General features: G+C 46.1%; 1 protein-coding gene across 1 annotated transcript; it reads left to right on the forward strand.

The window, feature by feature from the left end:
• The first annotated feature begins 6 nt into the window (after nucleotides 1-6).
• Nucleotides 7-12,015, forward strand: LOC103904777 (ribose-phosphate pyrophosphokinase 1). The gene is made up of 7 exons (XM_009286286.2): nucleotides 7-99; nucleotides 2,482-2,665; nucleotides 3,000-3,098; nucleotides 4,938-5,062; nucleotides 6,822-6,995; nucleotides 7,704-7,863; nucleotides 9,956-12,015. Exons 2-7 carry the CDS (start codon nucleotides 2,561-2,563, stop codon nucleotides 10,046-10,048), a joined length of 756 nt encoding a protein of 251 aa, XP_009284561.1. The 5' UTR covers nucleotides 7-99; nucleotides 2,482-2,560; the 3' UTR covers nucleotides 10,049-12,015.
• The last annotated feature ends 5,169 nt before the right edge of the window (nucleotides 12,016-17,184 follow it).

Raw genomic sequence — 17,184 nt, forward strand, 5'->3', positions numbered from 1 at the left:
CCTCTTCTGTGGAGCAACGCGTGGGGCAGCATGGTGATCGTGCCGCCGAGCCGGGGTTTACCGAGTGCTGGGCGAGAGGGAGCGGAAACAACGGGCCCGGTAAAGCGTGACATCCCGGGGAGTGGTGGAGCCCCGGGGGGGTGGGCTTTCGTATAGGGAGAGGCCGGGGCTGTGGTGCTCACTAGAGAGCTCCCGGCGGTGGGGAGCCATGTGCTGGGCGGCTGCGCGGCCCCGGCAATGCCTCTAGCGGCCTCCGCTGAGAAGCGTCTGTTTCCCATGCGGGCTGTGCCGTGGTGTGCTGTGCTTCCCACAGGCGGTTTTAATGTTTTCACTGCACCTTGGGGGGTGCAGTGCTCCTACATGTGGAGGAAAGGCTTTGTGTCACCTGGCCGCTATGACAGGTTGGAGCGGCAGAATTCGCCAGCCGGACCCTGCCCCCACCACCCCAAAAGCTAGGAGCTGATGGGAATGCACCCTCTGGGGTTTCATCCACATTGATTAGCCTCTTCCATGCTTAGTCTAGACTGTGATTACTTGAGGCTTGACAGTTTTGTGCTTAGGGTGTAGCCGATGCCTTTAAACTACTCTGAAGAGCATCAGAGTCTTAAAAAGGTATTGATAAAATTATTCAGGAAGGATCAGAGGCTGACACCGCCTTGCAGCCCATCATGCAGTTGCAGTCATGCAGTCTGTGTTCCCCCCCAAGCTCTGAAACCTAAGATTCATTTTGTTTTCTGTGTCTATGCTTTATAAGTCTTGCTGCCATTCTACTTGAAGACACTAAAAGAAAGGAGAGGCTAAAAACTATTTGGAGCTCTTAAAGATTGCTTTAGAGAAGTACGCTAAGCATGTATACACCACACAGTATAATACAAAGACCCTTGAATGATTGCTCCAACCCACTCCTTTCTTCTGGAGACAGTAATTTTTTCCAGGAGAATCCAGGATGTACACATGGTGTAGAATATTATGTTTCTATTGCATGAGTATTGATTGTAACTGAAAACTTCAGAGGTGGTACAAAGAGTTGTAGAGGAGAGTTGTAAAGAGAGTCTGATTTACAGCCATTGCACTGTTCTCATTGCTCTTTATTAACTGCTCTTATCCATCCAGTTGGCCAGCCAGCAGGTTCTTATGTCAACAGGTAATGTGACTTTAAGACCTAATAGACATCTTATTTACCCTAATAAACTGACAGCAGATGCTTCCCAGAAAAAGTAAGATTGTTTTAACAGAGTAGTTCATTGATACTTTTGTACAATAAATGTCATGAATCAGCTTAATACTAGACTGTTAGTAAGTACAGTTGGAGATGACACTTCTGTGCTAACTACTGTTAATTCAGGCACTTGCTTAGCAGGAAGTTCTCATGCTGGCTGAAATTCTTCATGAGAGATTGGTATATGCTGTAAGTCAGCGTGCAATAAAGATGACAGCAGTTTGCTGATGAATATTGAGCAGTAAGACTATAAATACCTAGTGGTCATCAAAAACATGAAGAGGGGAGGAAGATCAGAGAATGAAATATTAAAATTGGAAATCTACCCTAAGGTGCTCTATAAGTGAAGCCATTAGGAGTAGGTTGGGTGATTGTCTGTCTACTTGTTCCTAGAGTTTGATGTGGCAGCAGTCTGCAGAGTGGGTGAGCATCTCCAGTGCAAGAAGAAAGAAACCATGGAAGAGCTTTGTCCTCAGTAGAGTGACTTCTGATTACTTCCAAATCTGTGGCAGGCTTCTCTAAACTGAAATGTTGGAAGTACTTAGTAGTTAATCTGTTCCTACAAAAGGTCTTATGCAGCACTGCCTGTATGAAACCTCAAACCTAAGACTACTACTGCCTTCTTTCCAACTCTGCCTCTGGTGCAGGTGTCTTGATACACGTGCTGAAGCTGGCAGTTTGCTGCTGGCAAACAGGACCTTTGGCTTGTATTCAGTCCCTTCATCAGCAGGGATTAGTGTGCATTACATCCAGGAGGAAATTAACCCCAAAAGCCTTTCCAAAGTGAAATGCTGGAGGGCTTCTCTGTTCAAGCCAGTGAATAGCTGTTATGACTCTAAATCTCATAATAGGCTGCAGCATAGCTTCTGGTAGAAGTTTGGCTCGGCTTTCTTTGCTGACTGGCCATCATCCTTGCTTCCTTTGTACACTTACGGCTTTTAGCTGAGGTGGTTGTACTTCTGATTCAGGGGGAACAAGGTCTATTCTTGTGGTGTTTACATGCTCAGCTTGTGTTGAGATCGAGCATATGGGCTGAGCGCTTTTAGCCTTACTGACTGAACCATTAAATTTGATTAGTGAGCGATGTGAAATCGTTACTGAGCAAATAAGCAACACTGTTCCTGCTCAACACCCTTGGTTATATGACACTGTCACCCACAGACCCTTGGGAATGCAATCCATTGGTTGCTCTGCAGGCATATGTAATGGCTGTGTTTTAATTTGTATTTGGATACAACTCTCCTTTCCTCATCTGTTCCCAGTGTGGAAATAGGTGAGAGTGTACGCGGGGAGGATGTCTACATTGTGCAGAGTGGCTGTGGTGAAATCAATGACAATCTGATGGAGCTCCTTATCATGATAAATGCCTGTAAGATTGCCTCAGCCAGCAGAGTCACAGCTGTCATACCCTGCTTCCCTTATGCTCGGCAGGACAAAAAGGACAAGGTAAGGGATGTGGTAAAGGTTTCTGCTGGGAAGATGAATGCGCACCTTGAAAGTCCTGACTGCTGGATAGGGATTAGATGAAGTTGAATATGTAGAGGAGAAGATAAAACTTAGTTTAATTTCTTTAAACCTCAGGGCATCAGACTGCAAATTCATCTTTTCGTAAAGATCTAGTTCTTGAAAATACACCAAGCTGTAATCACCAGTTGATGAAAAGATGCAATGTTAATGAGTACTCCCTTTAGTAACTGCTTGTGAATCATTGCCTAGAAGTGGAAGACTGACATCTTGATGGAGTTGAACTTGTCTTAAATACTGTTTTTTCCTGTACTAGAGTCGAGCTCCAATCTCTGCCAAGCTGGTTGCAAACATGCTGTCTGTGGCAGGTGCAGATCATATAATCACCATGGACCTGCATGCATCTCAGATTCAGGTAGGAGCTAAAATCAGGGAAGTACTTACCTGCTCTAATCTGAGCCTCTTTACTGCCTTGCAGGCTTTCCAGTGATCTGCTTTTTTTAGACACAGCAGTGATAAGGTCTTGGGAACTGGAAGGGAGTTGTAGAATCAGTCAGAAGAGGATGGGGACATGGGTAACAGGTTCATCTGTAAATTAAATTATAGCTGTTCTTGATCAGACTAAGCATAATGAGTCCTGTGTAAATGAATGTTGGGCTAGTAAATGATCCGTGCAACTTTATTGCCACACAGTGACACTGTATATTCTTAACTGGTCCTTTGAGGAATTTGAGATGGAGAATGGCTTTATCAAGTGTGTTCTTAAATATTGACTAGAGCTTTCTGATATTTACTGAATTATCAGGGAGAGGTGAGCAGTGCTGTTTGACACAGTGGCTGGTAATACTGCTGCCCTGAGGTTAGCTCTGTCTCCAGGTGTACTGGCACTGCTGCTTGTGAGGGTTCAGTTGACCATGACAGTGATCTGATAGCTTGCTGCTGTCAAGGTGGACAATCTCACTTGTATCCATTTAGTACCACCCCTCCAAATAAGTTGGCTTTGGTTCTCTCCCAAGCTGCTTGTGAATTGAAAATTATTCATGGGTTTTGCTGGCTTAGTGAACAGAATAGTCACACGGAGCAATTAAAATCTTGACCAAAACTGTGTAAGAGGAGTGGCAAGAGCATATACCAGGGAGAGGAGGGACAGCAAGCTGTTAAATTATCAGTCTTGTCTCTTTCCACCTTGAGCAAGTGCTCTGAGACCAAGAAACCAACTCAGTACAACTGAGAGGGGTGTGGCAGAGAGGAGGATATCTATTGTATTGCTGCAAACAAACACTTTGAATCCAGAAGGGTAAGATATCTATTGCCTGGTGAAGTAGGTAGGCTGGCTGTCATTTTAATAGTTGAAAATGCAGCTGTTCGCACTGCAGTATAATTTCTTCCAGTATAATTTGCCCAGAAATACTTTGTCTCAGATGGAACAAAAAATCTAGGGGGGGGGAAGCTTTCAGAAAGGTCATGAAATAAAAGAACAGAGCCCAAGGGGGTATGCCTCTTCCCTAAGAGCCTTGGAGTTGTGCTGTGTGCCATAGGGTTTACCTTTTACCAGCAACAATGGTGACATTCAATTGAATAATGGGGTTTGTGCATATAAGCTTCCAGCATCTGGCTGGTTTCAGCCTGGTTCTTGCAGTTGCTGGGTTGCTGAGCACAGAAGGAATGATGGTAGGAAAGGTCTGTTACCCCTATACTTTGAAGCATTCCTCTAGAGTCACTGCCCCCACTCTCCTGGCTATTACTCCCTGTCCAGGATTAACTTCTGGCTTTTTGTGACCTTTGAGGTTTACCTGGAGGAGTCTGCTGGGTCAGTGTAATGTTGTGGAAGCAGCTGTGTTAGTTTAAAAACAAATGTTACTCAAACCTTTTTCATATGTTTCCTGTAGATGCAAACAGTGTAGGTAATGAGCTTTAAAGACTGACTTCGTAAACAGGCAGCTAGCTGCTCTGAAAATGAGTGCGTTTGATGCTGGGTTTCTGCACCCCCTTAGAATAGAACTAGTTCCATGTTGTGGACATGTCAGATGTAAAGTGTTAGTTATGCTGCTAAACTGTTTCTGGCTCTGAAGGCTTCTTACATTACTGTTCTGTGTATCCCAAAGGCTACTGCCCTTGCATTAAGGGAAGTAGAAAGGAAAGCTGAAAGTTGTGGAAAGGCGGTGGCTGCATGCCTGATCATATAGAAGGCTTCCTCCAACTGTTTTGGGAATGTGACCTTCAGCTACATCTGTTCCTGTCGTCTTCCTTGCAGGGTTTTTTTGATATCCCTGTTGATAACTTATATGCTGAGCCTGCTGTACTGAAATGGATCAAAGAGAATATTGCAGAGTGGAAGAACTGTACCATTGTTTCACCAGATGCTGGTGGAGCCAAGAGGTAAGCTGTCAGACAGCTAGCTTGAGGTGCTTCTTCTATATCTACTTGAATTCCTGAGAGTGCTTGTGACCTTATTCCTAAGACATGTTCCCTCTGCCAGCCTGCCTTCTGTAAGACAGTCTGTGACAGCTAGTGAAGAGTGGTCAGATATTCTTCCTGGGGAATGTTTAGAAGATTTCTTGGGCTATGTGGAGAATTAAATAGCTTCTAGAATCACAGCTGCATAAGTAGGAATTGCACAGTTACTACATCCTTGGACTAAACCAATTTTTTTATAGAAGGGTAATTATGCAGGTTGAAGGAGGGAATCATGTAGCTCATACCCCTATGCCAAGATGAGGTTACTGCTGCTGGTTAATGATACGTTTTTATCCAGGCTGTTTTCTTTGCAGTATTAAGCTTAGTCTATTGAGGCATTTTCTTACTTTATTACTCTTGATTTGAATATCTAACTGGAAATTAAGCCTGCTGCTGTTCTTCCTCTTCCCTGAGGGCAAGGAAGATAGTTCGTTTCTAAAAAGCAGCAGCATATGTTATAGCACGTTTCTACTTGAATCTGACAATCTCCCATCTTTCTGCAGATAAATATGCTAGTTTGTGGGCAGTTCAGAATGTTCTCAGGTGCTTATTAGGAGAAACTAGGCTGTTCCTTGATGCTTCTGTATAAGGGCTACATGTGAACAGCAAAGGGATGCAGATGTATTCTTTAATCCAGGACTGTCGCACCAAAAAGTTGGTGCGTGCTGATCTGATTCACATACTTTAGAGCGTTTTAAGCTATCTGTTACAAACAGCCAAGCGCTGCTACTGCTGTAGGTTGCTGTATGTCTTCCTGTAGCTTTGTTGTGGCCCATGTATTGGACAAGACCTTTTGTATATTCAGCTACTTCTGTAGCTTGATGCATAATGCAGTATATGAAATGCCAAGTCAGCCAGCTATAATCTGACTCTTGAAAAAACCTCTTCAAAAGCCACTTAAACTGAATGTGTCGACCTTAGTTGGTGCAATATTTTATGGAGATACTGCAGAACTAAATACTTTATTTAACTAAACTATTTACTAATCTTGTGTAGGACTCCCAGGGTGATGAGTCTGACCTACTGAGGCTAGGAGTCTACTCATCTCAAGTGTAGAATTTCTTAGGGGCATGTGTATTTTGTTCCTTCTCACTCTTAATGCTTTTAAACTCTTTACTCATCAGTATCAATATTAAGTTTAGGTCCCTCTAGTAAGGTTGTTCTGTGGTCACTTTAACCAAAGTAAATGTGAGGTGGTGGACTTGCATCTTGGATGTGTATTCCTGCCACTGTCCTTGTGCCAGCACTTGTATGCATGACAATTGAATGCTTATATGAGTGCAAGTAGATCCCTGTCATAGCACAACTTAAGCCTTTCCAGTGTAGTGTTATAAAGATGACAACTTCCCAAGCATTCTGATCACTTCAGGTTTGCCAAACTTGCTGGTTAAGGTTTGTTTTGAGCTTTAAATGCAAATTAATTTACAGTGGTCCAGATGAAAGACTGTTTTATCTTAATCTAGTTGCTGTCATTGGGAGAGATTAGATCAGAGATTGTACTTTAACTGCTTGAAGGGAAACTAAGGTGGCAGAGTGTCTTCTATTAATTGCTTGGGAGCAGTAACAGATGTGGTGACAGCTTCTCTTACTGCAGTGGCAGTTTGTGCTTAATAGCTTTAAGAGATTTGATTGAAGCTGTTGTGTGGAGTTAAATGTTGTTTGGAAACTGTTCTTTCTTCAGAGTGACCTCCATTGCAGATCGATTGAATGTAGACTTCGCCCTCATTCACAAGGAGCGCAAGAAGGCCAATGAAGTGGATCGCATGGTGCTGGTGGGTGATGTGAAAGACAGAGTGGCCATTCTGGTAGATGATATGGCAGACACATGTGGTACCATCTGTCATGCTGCGGACAAGTGAGTAGGGCTGACTGATTCTTTCCTAAATCAGAAACCTATTGTTAGTGAACACTATGTAATGAGTTAATCAGATTATTTGCATGTCAAGTTTCATAAAGTAACATACATTTTCTTGATAATCTATCTTATGTCCTACATAATAAGTAAAAAGCCTAGTTAAAGTTCTCACAGTGGGAATAGCTAGAAGCCCATAGTGTCTTTTATTTGAAAAATGCTTGTGTTGAAAGTATGTCTTCCGCTAGACCATCACTGACTATGCTAGGTAGAACTAAGTGCTGTCTGGTCCATCAACTTATGGTCATACATCTGAATTTCTATTAGAAGTAAGCTTTTCAAGCTTTGATATCTTTCAAGCCTTCTACATTAGAAACGCCAGCATATGCAACACTCAGTATTAAATATCTGCTACCTTGTGTTGGCAAAAATCACGGAAGGTGATTTGTGTGGTCTAGTCCAAATGTCCCAGGGCTAAGAACAGTATTTTTTTTCAATGTATACTTTGCCTGTGGTGGATTTTATGGTACTTGTTAAACTGTTTTCTTCCCCCACATCAATAGTGGGCTGGAGGGGGGAATCAAAGGTAGCCTGTCCCCTAAGCATATGGTATGGTTTCCTTTCATGCTTACCATGTGCCCTGCACTAATGTCAGTTAATACTTGCTAAGAATTTCTCATTCTTCTCCTTTTTTTTTTCCCCCCCTTGTAGGCTTGTGTCAGCTGGAGCCACCAAAGTTTATGCCATCTTAACTCACGGGATCTTTTCTGGGCCAGCAATTTCTCGGATCAATAATGCCTGTTTTGAGGCAGTTGTAGTCACAAACACAATACCCCAGGAGGACAAGATGAAGCAGTGTCCTAAAATCCAGGTGAGCATCTACTTTCTCTTCTGTCACTCCTGGGGGGTGGTAGCACTTGTCTGTCCCCCTGTTGGTGGGAAAACCCCATAATACTGTCTAGTGCTTACAGCAGCTTCATTGGTACTGGAATCAGTGGCAGTGTTGACTAATTCTCTTGTTCCTCTTGCTGTGGGATAACAGATCTGTTACACTGATAAAATGCAGCTTCTAATCCAGCTCATCTTAAACAGTTCATTTAAGTAAATTTTTTTCAGGGCTTGTTTTACCTAGATCAGATCACTGATCTAATGGGGCCATGATATAAGCAAGCAGTTGTATCTGTACGCTTTGGAGGAGTGATATGCTGATGACATGTAATACTGAAGCAGAAGTAGATAGGAACTTCTGAAGTTGATAATGCCAGCTTCACTTGTGTATCTATCACCTAATGCCCAGCCCTTTAAGCAGAGTGTCCCTTCCTTTTGTGAAGCAAAGTAGGCCTGGCCTGGGGAAAGTGAATGCTTCATGTCTGGTCATAACAGCAGTGCAAGTAAGCTGGAGAGGGAGTGCAGTCTTGTCCCACAGACATGTCTTGCTGGTTTGACTAAGAGCAGTTGACACAGCTCCACAGTACAATGTTCAGATACTTCCCAAAGATAAACAAAAAAACTTTGCCATCCACATGAAAGCTAAAACCTGGTCTCTTGATGCTCACTCCATGTCTTGGGTTTTCCATTTAGGAAAAGTACCGTGGCATTTTTTTCCCAAGCTGAGGCTGACTTTCCTGGAAGAAAAAAAATTGGCTGTACAACTTAAGCTAGGCAGAACTTGAGGATTTCCTGTGTTAATGGACAGCTGGAAGTTGCAGCTTTATCTGAGCATTCAGGCATAATAGGTCCATCAGAAGCTTCACGTACTGCTATAGCATACACACAGCCAAGGACATCCTAAATACTAGCTTCACAGCACAGACATATAGGACGCAGGCATTTGGAGAAGTTCTGGAAAGTGAATGCCACTGCTAAGACTTGGCTAGTACTGTGTCGTAAGTGTAGCAGGTTCCCCAGTACTGGGGTTCTGGTGAAAAGGAAGCTCAACTGGTTGAAGCTGCCCTGAATTTTAAGCTGCTTTTGGAAGTAAGTTAAAGCTGATTGCAAACTGCTATTGGGTTGCATCTTTTTCAACACTTATGGATGATATTCCTGCAGCTGAGCACATCCAAAAGATGCCTGATGCTTCAACTTCTTTCCAAGCTCCACACTACAGTTAATGTAGGCAAAATGTTAAACTGGTAATCAGTATGTAAATAGCTGTAGCCAAAGATTGCAGTGGAGTAGTTTTTCAGGCTCTCACTTAACACCTCACTCTCTTACACTAACATCTGACGTTCAGTGTTGAGAAATACAGAACTAAAGGATTTGTCATAAGTGTCATGCTCTGTCTGCTCTACAGCTCTTAAGTTTTTTTCTTTCCTTCCTTAGGAGGCAAACTATTCAGAAGAAAGAAAATGTTAAATATGGATTTCACTTAGTTTGCTTAACGCACCATGAACACGGTGCTTCTTACTGAGACTACATATATCGAAATGCTTTTGCTGCTGGGGTTCAGAGCTACAGTTTAACTGAGACTTGATTTTTTTCCCTTCTGTTAACTGGATTACCCCACCAGGTGGAGCCAGCACAGTGACTGGGAGCTGAGCTGCAGCACAGTAGCTTCATGTTTCTTAGACTGCTGGCAGTGATGGTAAAGCCTCATGACTCAAGGGAAGTGATCTGATCTTGATTTAGACTCCCCTAACTTCTCTGCAACCTACACAAAGTGAATAAGTCGGTCTTAGGATAAACAGACTGAGCTTAGGGAGTGTCAGCAAAGAAAGGTGACAGTAGTCTGTCATCCTGACAAAGATCAACAGTGAAATAATTCTTGTAGTGCTATATGTAGAATATCTTGAGAATTATATGTAATTAAATCCCAATCCTGTGTAGAAGTCACTTGTCTGCATCTGGCATGTTATAAATTTGGGTGATGAGTTTACTCTTTAAGTTCTTCCTAACTTACCAGCTGTTCTTCCAGGCTTAATGTCTTTTCTCAGTGATGCTGATGCATCTTTCTTCCCCTCTAGGTGATTGACATCTCAATGATCCTTGCGGAGGCCATCAGGAGGACTCATAATGGGGAATCTGTTTCCTACCTATTCAGCCATGTCCCTTTATAACAACAGATACCAGCTGCTGCTTGTATGGCTTTTTTTAAAACCAAAAGTTGTTCAGCTTGTTATAAAGTTCAGTAGAAGACTCTGCTTGTTCCAGTGCAGTTCTCCACAGCTCCTCCTGCTTAAGTCAAGCTTACTGGCTCTGATCCCAACACTGGGAGGCTGGCGGGGGGAAGCTTATCTCTGTAACACTCCAACCCCACCAGCAACCCTGTGCATTGGGTCTTATCGGTAGTATTGACTCAATTCTGCAGATCTGTGGAGAGCAGGACTGACACATGGCTAATTTCCACAATTATTTTGAGGTGGGGGGGAGAGGGTTTGTCTGTGGGCAGGTTTAGATGATCTGGCATGTGCACCCTAAATTGTTTGGAAAGTAGAGCTCCCTAGGACATGTTGATCTGGATCTACAGCAAGAGCCTGAGAGACTGCTGGCTGTCTTACCACTCTATACCTGACAGAAGCCCTTGAAGAGTGATGGGGAAGGCTTGTATCTTGGCCAAGCTTGACCCTAGGTGAAGCTCTGGGGGACACCTGGGAGGTGGTTCTGCTACAGCTTCCTCCCATGAAAAGAGATCAGTGTAGCTTGCAAACTTGAATTCATCTTAATTATTGATGAAATTAAACGCCCTTTAGCATGCTACACAGCAAAGTGAAGGTAAGAGCATAGTCTGTGCTGTACTGCCTTGCTGTGTTAACTTAATGGTGAAGGTGCATCCTGGACAAGCATTCTTCTCCCTCTTGTGCAGAGGACTCATGGTGGTTGTGTGCTTTAGTTTCTAGTGTAGGCTAAAACCAGTTCCTCAATTTTGCAGCTTACTGTTAGCCTTGCTAGTGATTAGAGGACTGCTGTCATGTACTATAGCTGCACCTTGACTTGCTGTGTGAATCCTTGATCCTTTTTTTACCGGTACGCTAGTAAACTGAGCCTCTCTATTCCATAGTAGCTTGGTTGTTGCATCTAGCAAGTGCCTGCTCAGATGCTGGGGTGACCTAATATGCAACAGCTTTGTGTCCAGCTGTCTTAGCCTCTCATTGCCAGCAATCCTGTTGTCTTGTAAGTTACTGACACATTCTGGCTGCTTGTCCTGGTTGCTGTCTGCCTTGCCTTGAAAGTGTTGCTCCTTGCAAAAGATCTTAAACCAAGGAGCATAGGAGGCTGCAGGACTACAAAACCTGAAGAAGCCCTTGGTGTGGGTCTGATGCTGCTAATGAGTGCTTACAGCAATGGGTTGAAGAGGCTGGTGATACATAGTACTGGGAAAACTGTAGATCTAACACCAACCTGACAGGCAGCAAAGTGCCTGAAAGAAAAATACCAAAACGAGAGCTGGCTGAGGCTCCCGGATGTAATAAGTATCATCTGAAACTTGAATATTTAGTAACTGTACCAGACAATCGTAAGGTAAACTGTCTCTCCTGGACTCTTACTGGGTTATATACCGAGCTGTTTTATGCTCTGGTTTTTATAAGCACTCCTCTTATTTGTTTTTGAGCTGGAGGAAGGGAAAAAAGGGAACAGAAGGAACTTGAAATTACTTGCTAAAGTAATCAGCATGGCTTTGAGAGGCTAGGGTCTGGGGTATAAGTGGAACTAACTGAAAGACTTGGTTAAGATCTAGGGAAGTACTTTTTTAGTTGTGCCTTTTACTGAAGACTTCTCTCCCTTCCTAGAACTCCTGTCCTGTGGCAATGTTAACACTTCTATTACAGTGTAGGGTTTTTCTTTTTGTGTAAGAATTGGTGTTTGTCTGGAAAGTGTGTATCTCTTGCTTCTTTGCTTTGCATCCTGCACTGAGCTCTACAGAGAGTCTGATTCCTGCCTCCTGTATTGGAGCCCCTGCTGCCACGCTGCCAATGCCCTGAGAGCCAAGAGCCAGGACATCGGAGCAGCGGTGTGAGGATTTTCAGCAGCATTTGTGTTTAAACTTAAGACCTGATGAAGGAATTAAACTTTTATTTAAAAAACATGGCCTCTGCCTATCAATGCTTCTAAAAACCTTACAAAGGTGATGTGCATCTTCTGAATTGGGTCACTTGCAAGGTAGATTATGGAGTACTGTTATTTGGAAGGGACCTTGGAAGGTCATCTTTTTTAACCCTCTTGCAGCGGCGCTGACTGGGAGGTTCAGCTTGGCTGTGCTCACATTGCATGGAAGAAAAAGCTTGGGACCAAGCTACTTCTCTTAGTGGGTAGTGGATTTTGTCTGTATCTGATTTCCTAGACTTAATTGTTAGTGGTGGTAGTGCAGTTTCTCTTGGACTGTTCAATTATGTATCTGAGCAGATCTGTTCACATAATGTTCAGGTAGGGGAAAACCTGAATAGTTTAGCAAGTATGAATGAAGAATTGGTAAGTATCTTGCACAAAGCTAACGATCAGACAGCAGGATTATGTCCTGAGAAGCACTTGTTCTAACTAAACCGTGATCCTTTCTCATTGTGTATTGTAGATGGGGAAAGTATAAATGAGGTCAGAAGGATGAGATGGCAGGTCTAGAGAAAGGTCTTTAGCCTTACAATAGACTTCCAGGCCTAGACTGAACATTGCTTCAGGAAACATGACCATGACCTCAGGTAGACTTTTGCTGAGGATCACTACTGTTATTCATCTGTTAAAACATATTTCAGTACTGGTCAATGAATAAGTGAACTGTATATTTTTTTGCCCTCAGATAGGGGCGGTGATGTGGGTCTTGTCAGGGTGATGTAGCAGACTTCACCTTCCTTAGAGAAGAAACAGAACATGAGCTTTACAGCCAGAAATTTGTACAAAAGTGACCATTGCTACTGGTGTGTAGCAAAATATACTGTTTTCTTAGTTACTTTAATAAAACCTGGGGGTTGGAGTGGGAGAGGGCACAGACTTAAAATGCTGTATGACAGCATTGTAGCTCTTAAAAGGATGGGTGATACACAGGGTATGAGAACTGTCCCAAGGAGGTAAAGCTCTCCTGCTCTGGAAACCTCCTTCAGATCAGAAGGGCTGGACACTTTACCAAAGTTTTCCCTAAATTAAAAAAAACCTTTCTAATTACTAAACCTATTTGTAGGCAGGTTGTGACTGACTGGCTAGAAGTGGCTGTTGTGCTATTAGAGCAAGTATGGCTGCTTTTAACATGTGCATGTAGAATTAAAGCACTCTTCTCCCTGTCCAGGACAGTCATGTATGTAGTACCAGGCAGCCATGGGAAGGGTGGCTTGGGCTTGCCTTCACTGCAGCTTGGGCTGTGATGAAACCAGCCCCTGAGGTGTGAATGGCAGAGAGCCAAGTTCCTCCAATGCCCTCCAAGTTTAGGGGTGATGCAGGGATGCTCATCCCTTAGCCCAGGCAAGTTCAGCTCCAGCAGCATCAGCCATGCTGTGAAGCATTTGTGCTATCTTGAGCTACCTGCCGTAGTGGAGGTGATTCTCCAGCCTGTCCTGGAGAGCTGCTGGAGTGAGCACAGAGCATGCAGGGTGCTCTGGAGGTGAATTGTGTGGTGTCTTCTCAGGCTTCTTTCACAGCTGCTGAAGAAATACCATAGAAAGCAAGTCATTACTTCCCTGTGAGAAAATCCCAAGTGAGTAACTTTTGCTTTTGTAGTTTGAGAGCTGGAAGAGCTGGACAGAGCTACAGCAGCTTGTTGTGCCACAGACACAGGTGGAGCATGGCTGCGCGTGTGCAGATGCTGATACTGGTGCCAGTAGCTGTCTCATGTCTGCTGCCTGCTGTAAAAGCAGCAGCAGAAGGGAACATATCAATCGGAAGTCCTGCATTTTAGTCCAGCTCACCTGCCTGGGTAGCTGAAGCTAGTGCGCAGGGTGGGGATGCCTTAAGCCACTGTGAAAGCCAGGCTTACTATTTGTGCCTTGCAGGCGGCAGGACTTGTCTGCTGTTTGGAGCGAGATGAGACACATCTCAAATTGCTCTCTCTAGCAGCTCCTTCCTGCTGCTTATCCCTTTGCTTTATTAGTGTACAGATGATTTCTCATCTCCTAGAGTTGGTGTTTCTGTGATCTAGAGAAAGCAGCAGTGTGCCTTGCTGCTGTTGGGCAATGAGAAAGTAGTAAGGGTTAACAAAGCCCTTCTCTAAACTGCAAGGAGCAGCAAAATCCACAGGAGGAATGAGCCCTGGTGTAAGACAGCAGCTCAAGTGTGCTGGCTGTCTTCCTGGGGTTCTCTACTCCTGCCCTGGTGGAAGGAAAGGGTCATGGCAGGAGGCTGGGGTTAAAAATGAGCAGGAAAAAGTAAACTCTGGCCCTGTGGAGTAGGGGGACTGGCTCACAGCCAGGCAGCAATGGCTGAAGGGGTCTCGGGTCCTGGCTGGCTGCAGTGGTGCCCTGCCTGTTCCTGCAGGTAGGAGGCTGAAAAGACCTGTCTGATCAGATAGAGAAAACCTCCTGCCTCCTTCCTGTAGAAGAGAATAAAGCGTTCCTGGAAATGGTCATCAGCAAGGCTGTATCTAAGCCCTGACAGCCTTGTTCTGTGGGAGATTTAAAACTCATCTAAAATGGCTGGCAGTTGTTCTTTTCTACTTTGGGTCAGGGCTGTTTTCTCTTTCCCCCTATCTGTTGATGTCTCAGTTCTTTTGTTATAAATTATTGAAAGCAGAAATACCAAAACACATGAGAAAGAAGCAGGTTGTGTGGTTACAGGAGGCTTTGCAAATTTGTCAGGGGGAAAAAAGCTCTTGCTGGGATATAAGCTCCTTTCTTGTTCTTTGTGCAAGATGGATTTTAAAATCTCCCAGCAGTAGCCCCACACCTTGCCTGCTGGAAATACAGAGGGTTGGCTTTAAGGCTGCTCTGGCTGTGGTTTGTATAGGTGGGGCCTGTGTGGCTGTGGCTGGCGGTGGCTGGCTCGAGGAAGGGGGAGCTTCCCTTCCCCTGCCTGCATGGCCACTGTGGTGGCTTTGTGCCCAGACAAAGACCCCGGGGTTTGCAAAGCACTGCAGCATTGAGGAGATGTAACCTGTCACACAGGGGCTATGCCTTGGCTGGGGTGGGTGCAGTCGATGCTGGCAAGGGGCTGTGCACGGGGAGGATGGGGACCAGGTCCTTCTGCGCTTGCTGCCTGCCAGGGACAAAAGCTACAGCAGACTCTGCAGCATCCGCAAAGGAGAAGCATGTGGAGAACAGGCAGGGAAAGAAGGGGAAGCTGGGGGGAAGGCACAGCTGGAGAGTAAACACATGACAAAATGCTTGTCTGACTATTTGCATACAGGCAAAAAGGATTTCCTGCTTTCATTTTGAAACTGGGTAGGTTTTTTGTTTCCTTTTCGCTGTGCAGGAAAAATGAGCCCTTTCTCAGCTCAAGGTGGGCTTTGTGATGCAGGCTTTGCAGGGTGGGTTTTGAAGGATGGTCATGAAGGCAGCCCTGCCTGGGCTTGCTGCTTCTAGCTATGTGGTACCCTCCAAACCTGGCCCTGCCAGGGTGCTGCAACATCAAATCAAAGCTGCTCTGGGAGCAGCCTGGCCTGGGGCTTTGCCTGCAGCCTCTCCCCCCCGGGGGCTGGGGACTGGAGGCTGTTTGCCATCCAGACTTCCCTCAGAGTAGCAACCACATCTTAGGACCTGGCCTTAGATCTTGGCCTTTGCTTTTTCTGTGTACACCAACCATTGGCATTTCTTTAATTCAGAGCACACTTGCTGGCTGGAGCAGGAAGGTGCCTGTGTCCTCAGGGCTTGCTGCAAAGGGCTGCCCTCCGGCCAAGACCTGCTGTTGCTGGAGAGCACCGAGCACCAAGCCCCCCTCCCAAGACGGCAGTCTTCTAGTTAAAAAACACAAAGCAAATGTTTCCTCTGGCTTACTGGGGATTTTCTCTGCAAAATCTCCAATAAGCCTGAAGAGAAACCCAGAGGCTGGCAGGCCAGGAGGAGGTGGAGGCGGGTGTGAGAGTTGCTGCAGTGCAGCTACTACCCCTGGTGCTCTACAGCAGGTTCCCGCTTGCCACAACACGGGGGTTTCTGCAGAAGGGTTTTGGCAAGCCTGCCATGGGGCTCAGGATGCTTGTTTTTTCCCTCGTCATTCCCTTCAGCACCTACAGGACCCTACTGCAAGGCTTCCCAGGCATCCTGGCCCTCCAACCCCTCCCCATCCTGGTGGTCAGTGTGTAGGTGCCCCTGGACTGCCACTACCCTTTCTGTTCCCTGGCCCAGCCAGGAACAGGTAGGCTGCCTGCGCTTACTCTCAGCTTTTTCCCCCCCAAAGGTGTTTTTTTCCACATGCCCCCCAGCCCATCTGGTCTGTGCTGGCTGCCCCCCAGGCTTTCTGCACCCTATTGCCTTGCTACAGCCAAGCAAGAGCCTCTGCCCACAAGTGTGGTCTGCTCCTTGCCCACCCATGCTGCTGCTGCTTTAGTGACCGGATCTCCCCAGGAAGCACCGTGGCTGGAGCCAGTGCAGCCGTGGGTCAAGTGTGGTGGTGGAGCATCTCCCACAGCTGTGAAAATACAGTGCTATTTTTATTCCAAGGGCTTGCTTTTCTTAAACAAGTTCTGCTTCAGCAGGGGGGGTGGGGTGGCCAGTGGTGGGTGTATCCCTGGGCACATGCACAGGGCACAGCTGCCCCCATGGCTGCGGGGCATCTGCTTCTGGGGAGGGTGTGGGGTTGGGATGGTGGCCCTGGGGTCACCCGGTCCCATAGGGACCACCCTGTTGCCCCTCACAGCTGGCACCCAGGTGTGGGGAGCAGGGGTGGCAGCAGGGCTGGGTGTGATGCTGGGGGGGGGGGGGGGGGGGGTGGGGAAGCTGGGTGTGTGCGCACGTGTGCTTCTGCAGTGTGTATGCCTGTGTGTGCACATGCAATGTGTGTGCGTGGGGGTGTGTGCATGCTGAGTGTGCAGGTACGGGGTGTGTGCAAGGCACGATGTGTGTATTTGTGAGTACGCAGGGTGGCTGTGGGTGCGCACGGGGCTGCGTGGGGGCATCTGTACGCAGAGGGTGCGTGTGCACACAGCCGGCGTGCGCAGGGCTGGGTGCGGGTGTGTGTGTGTCCGCGGGGGGCAGCGGGAGCTGGGTCCCTGCTTTGCTATAACGGGTAGCGCTCACTCATAGTCGCACACGCGCACCCCTGAGCGCGCCCCGCGCCCCTCGGTTCCCCCCATCCCGGCCGGCGCGCGGCCCCGCGCAGCGGCGCGCCCCCGCCCTTCTCCCCC

This window comes from Aptenodytes forsteri, unplaced genomic scaffold, assembly GCF_000699145.1.
Source record: "Aptenodytes forsteri isolate BGI_AS27 unplaced genomic scaffold, ASM69914v1 Scaffold888, whole genome shotgun sequence".
Taxonomy (NCBI): domain Eukaryota; kingdom Metazoa; phylum Chordata; class Aves; order Sphenisciformes; family Spheniscidae; genus Aptenodytes; species Aptenodytes forsteri.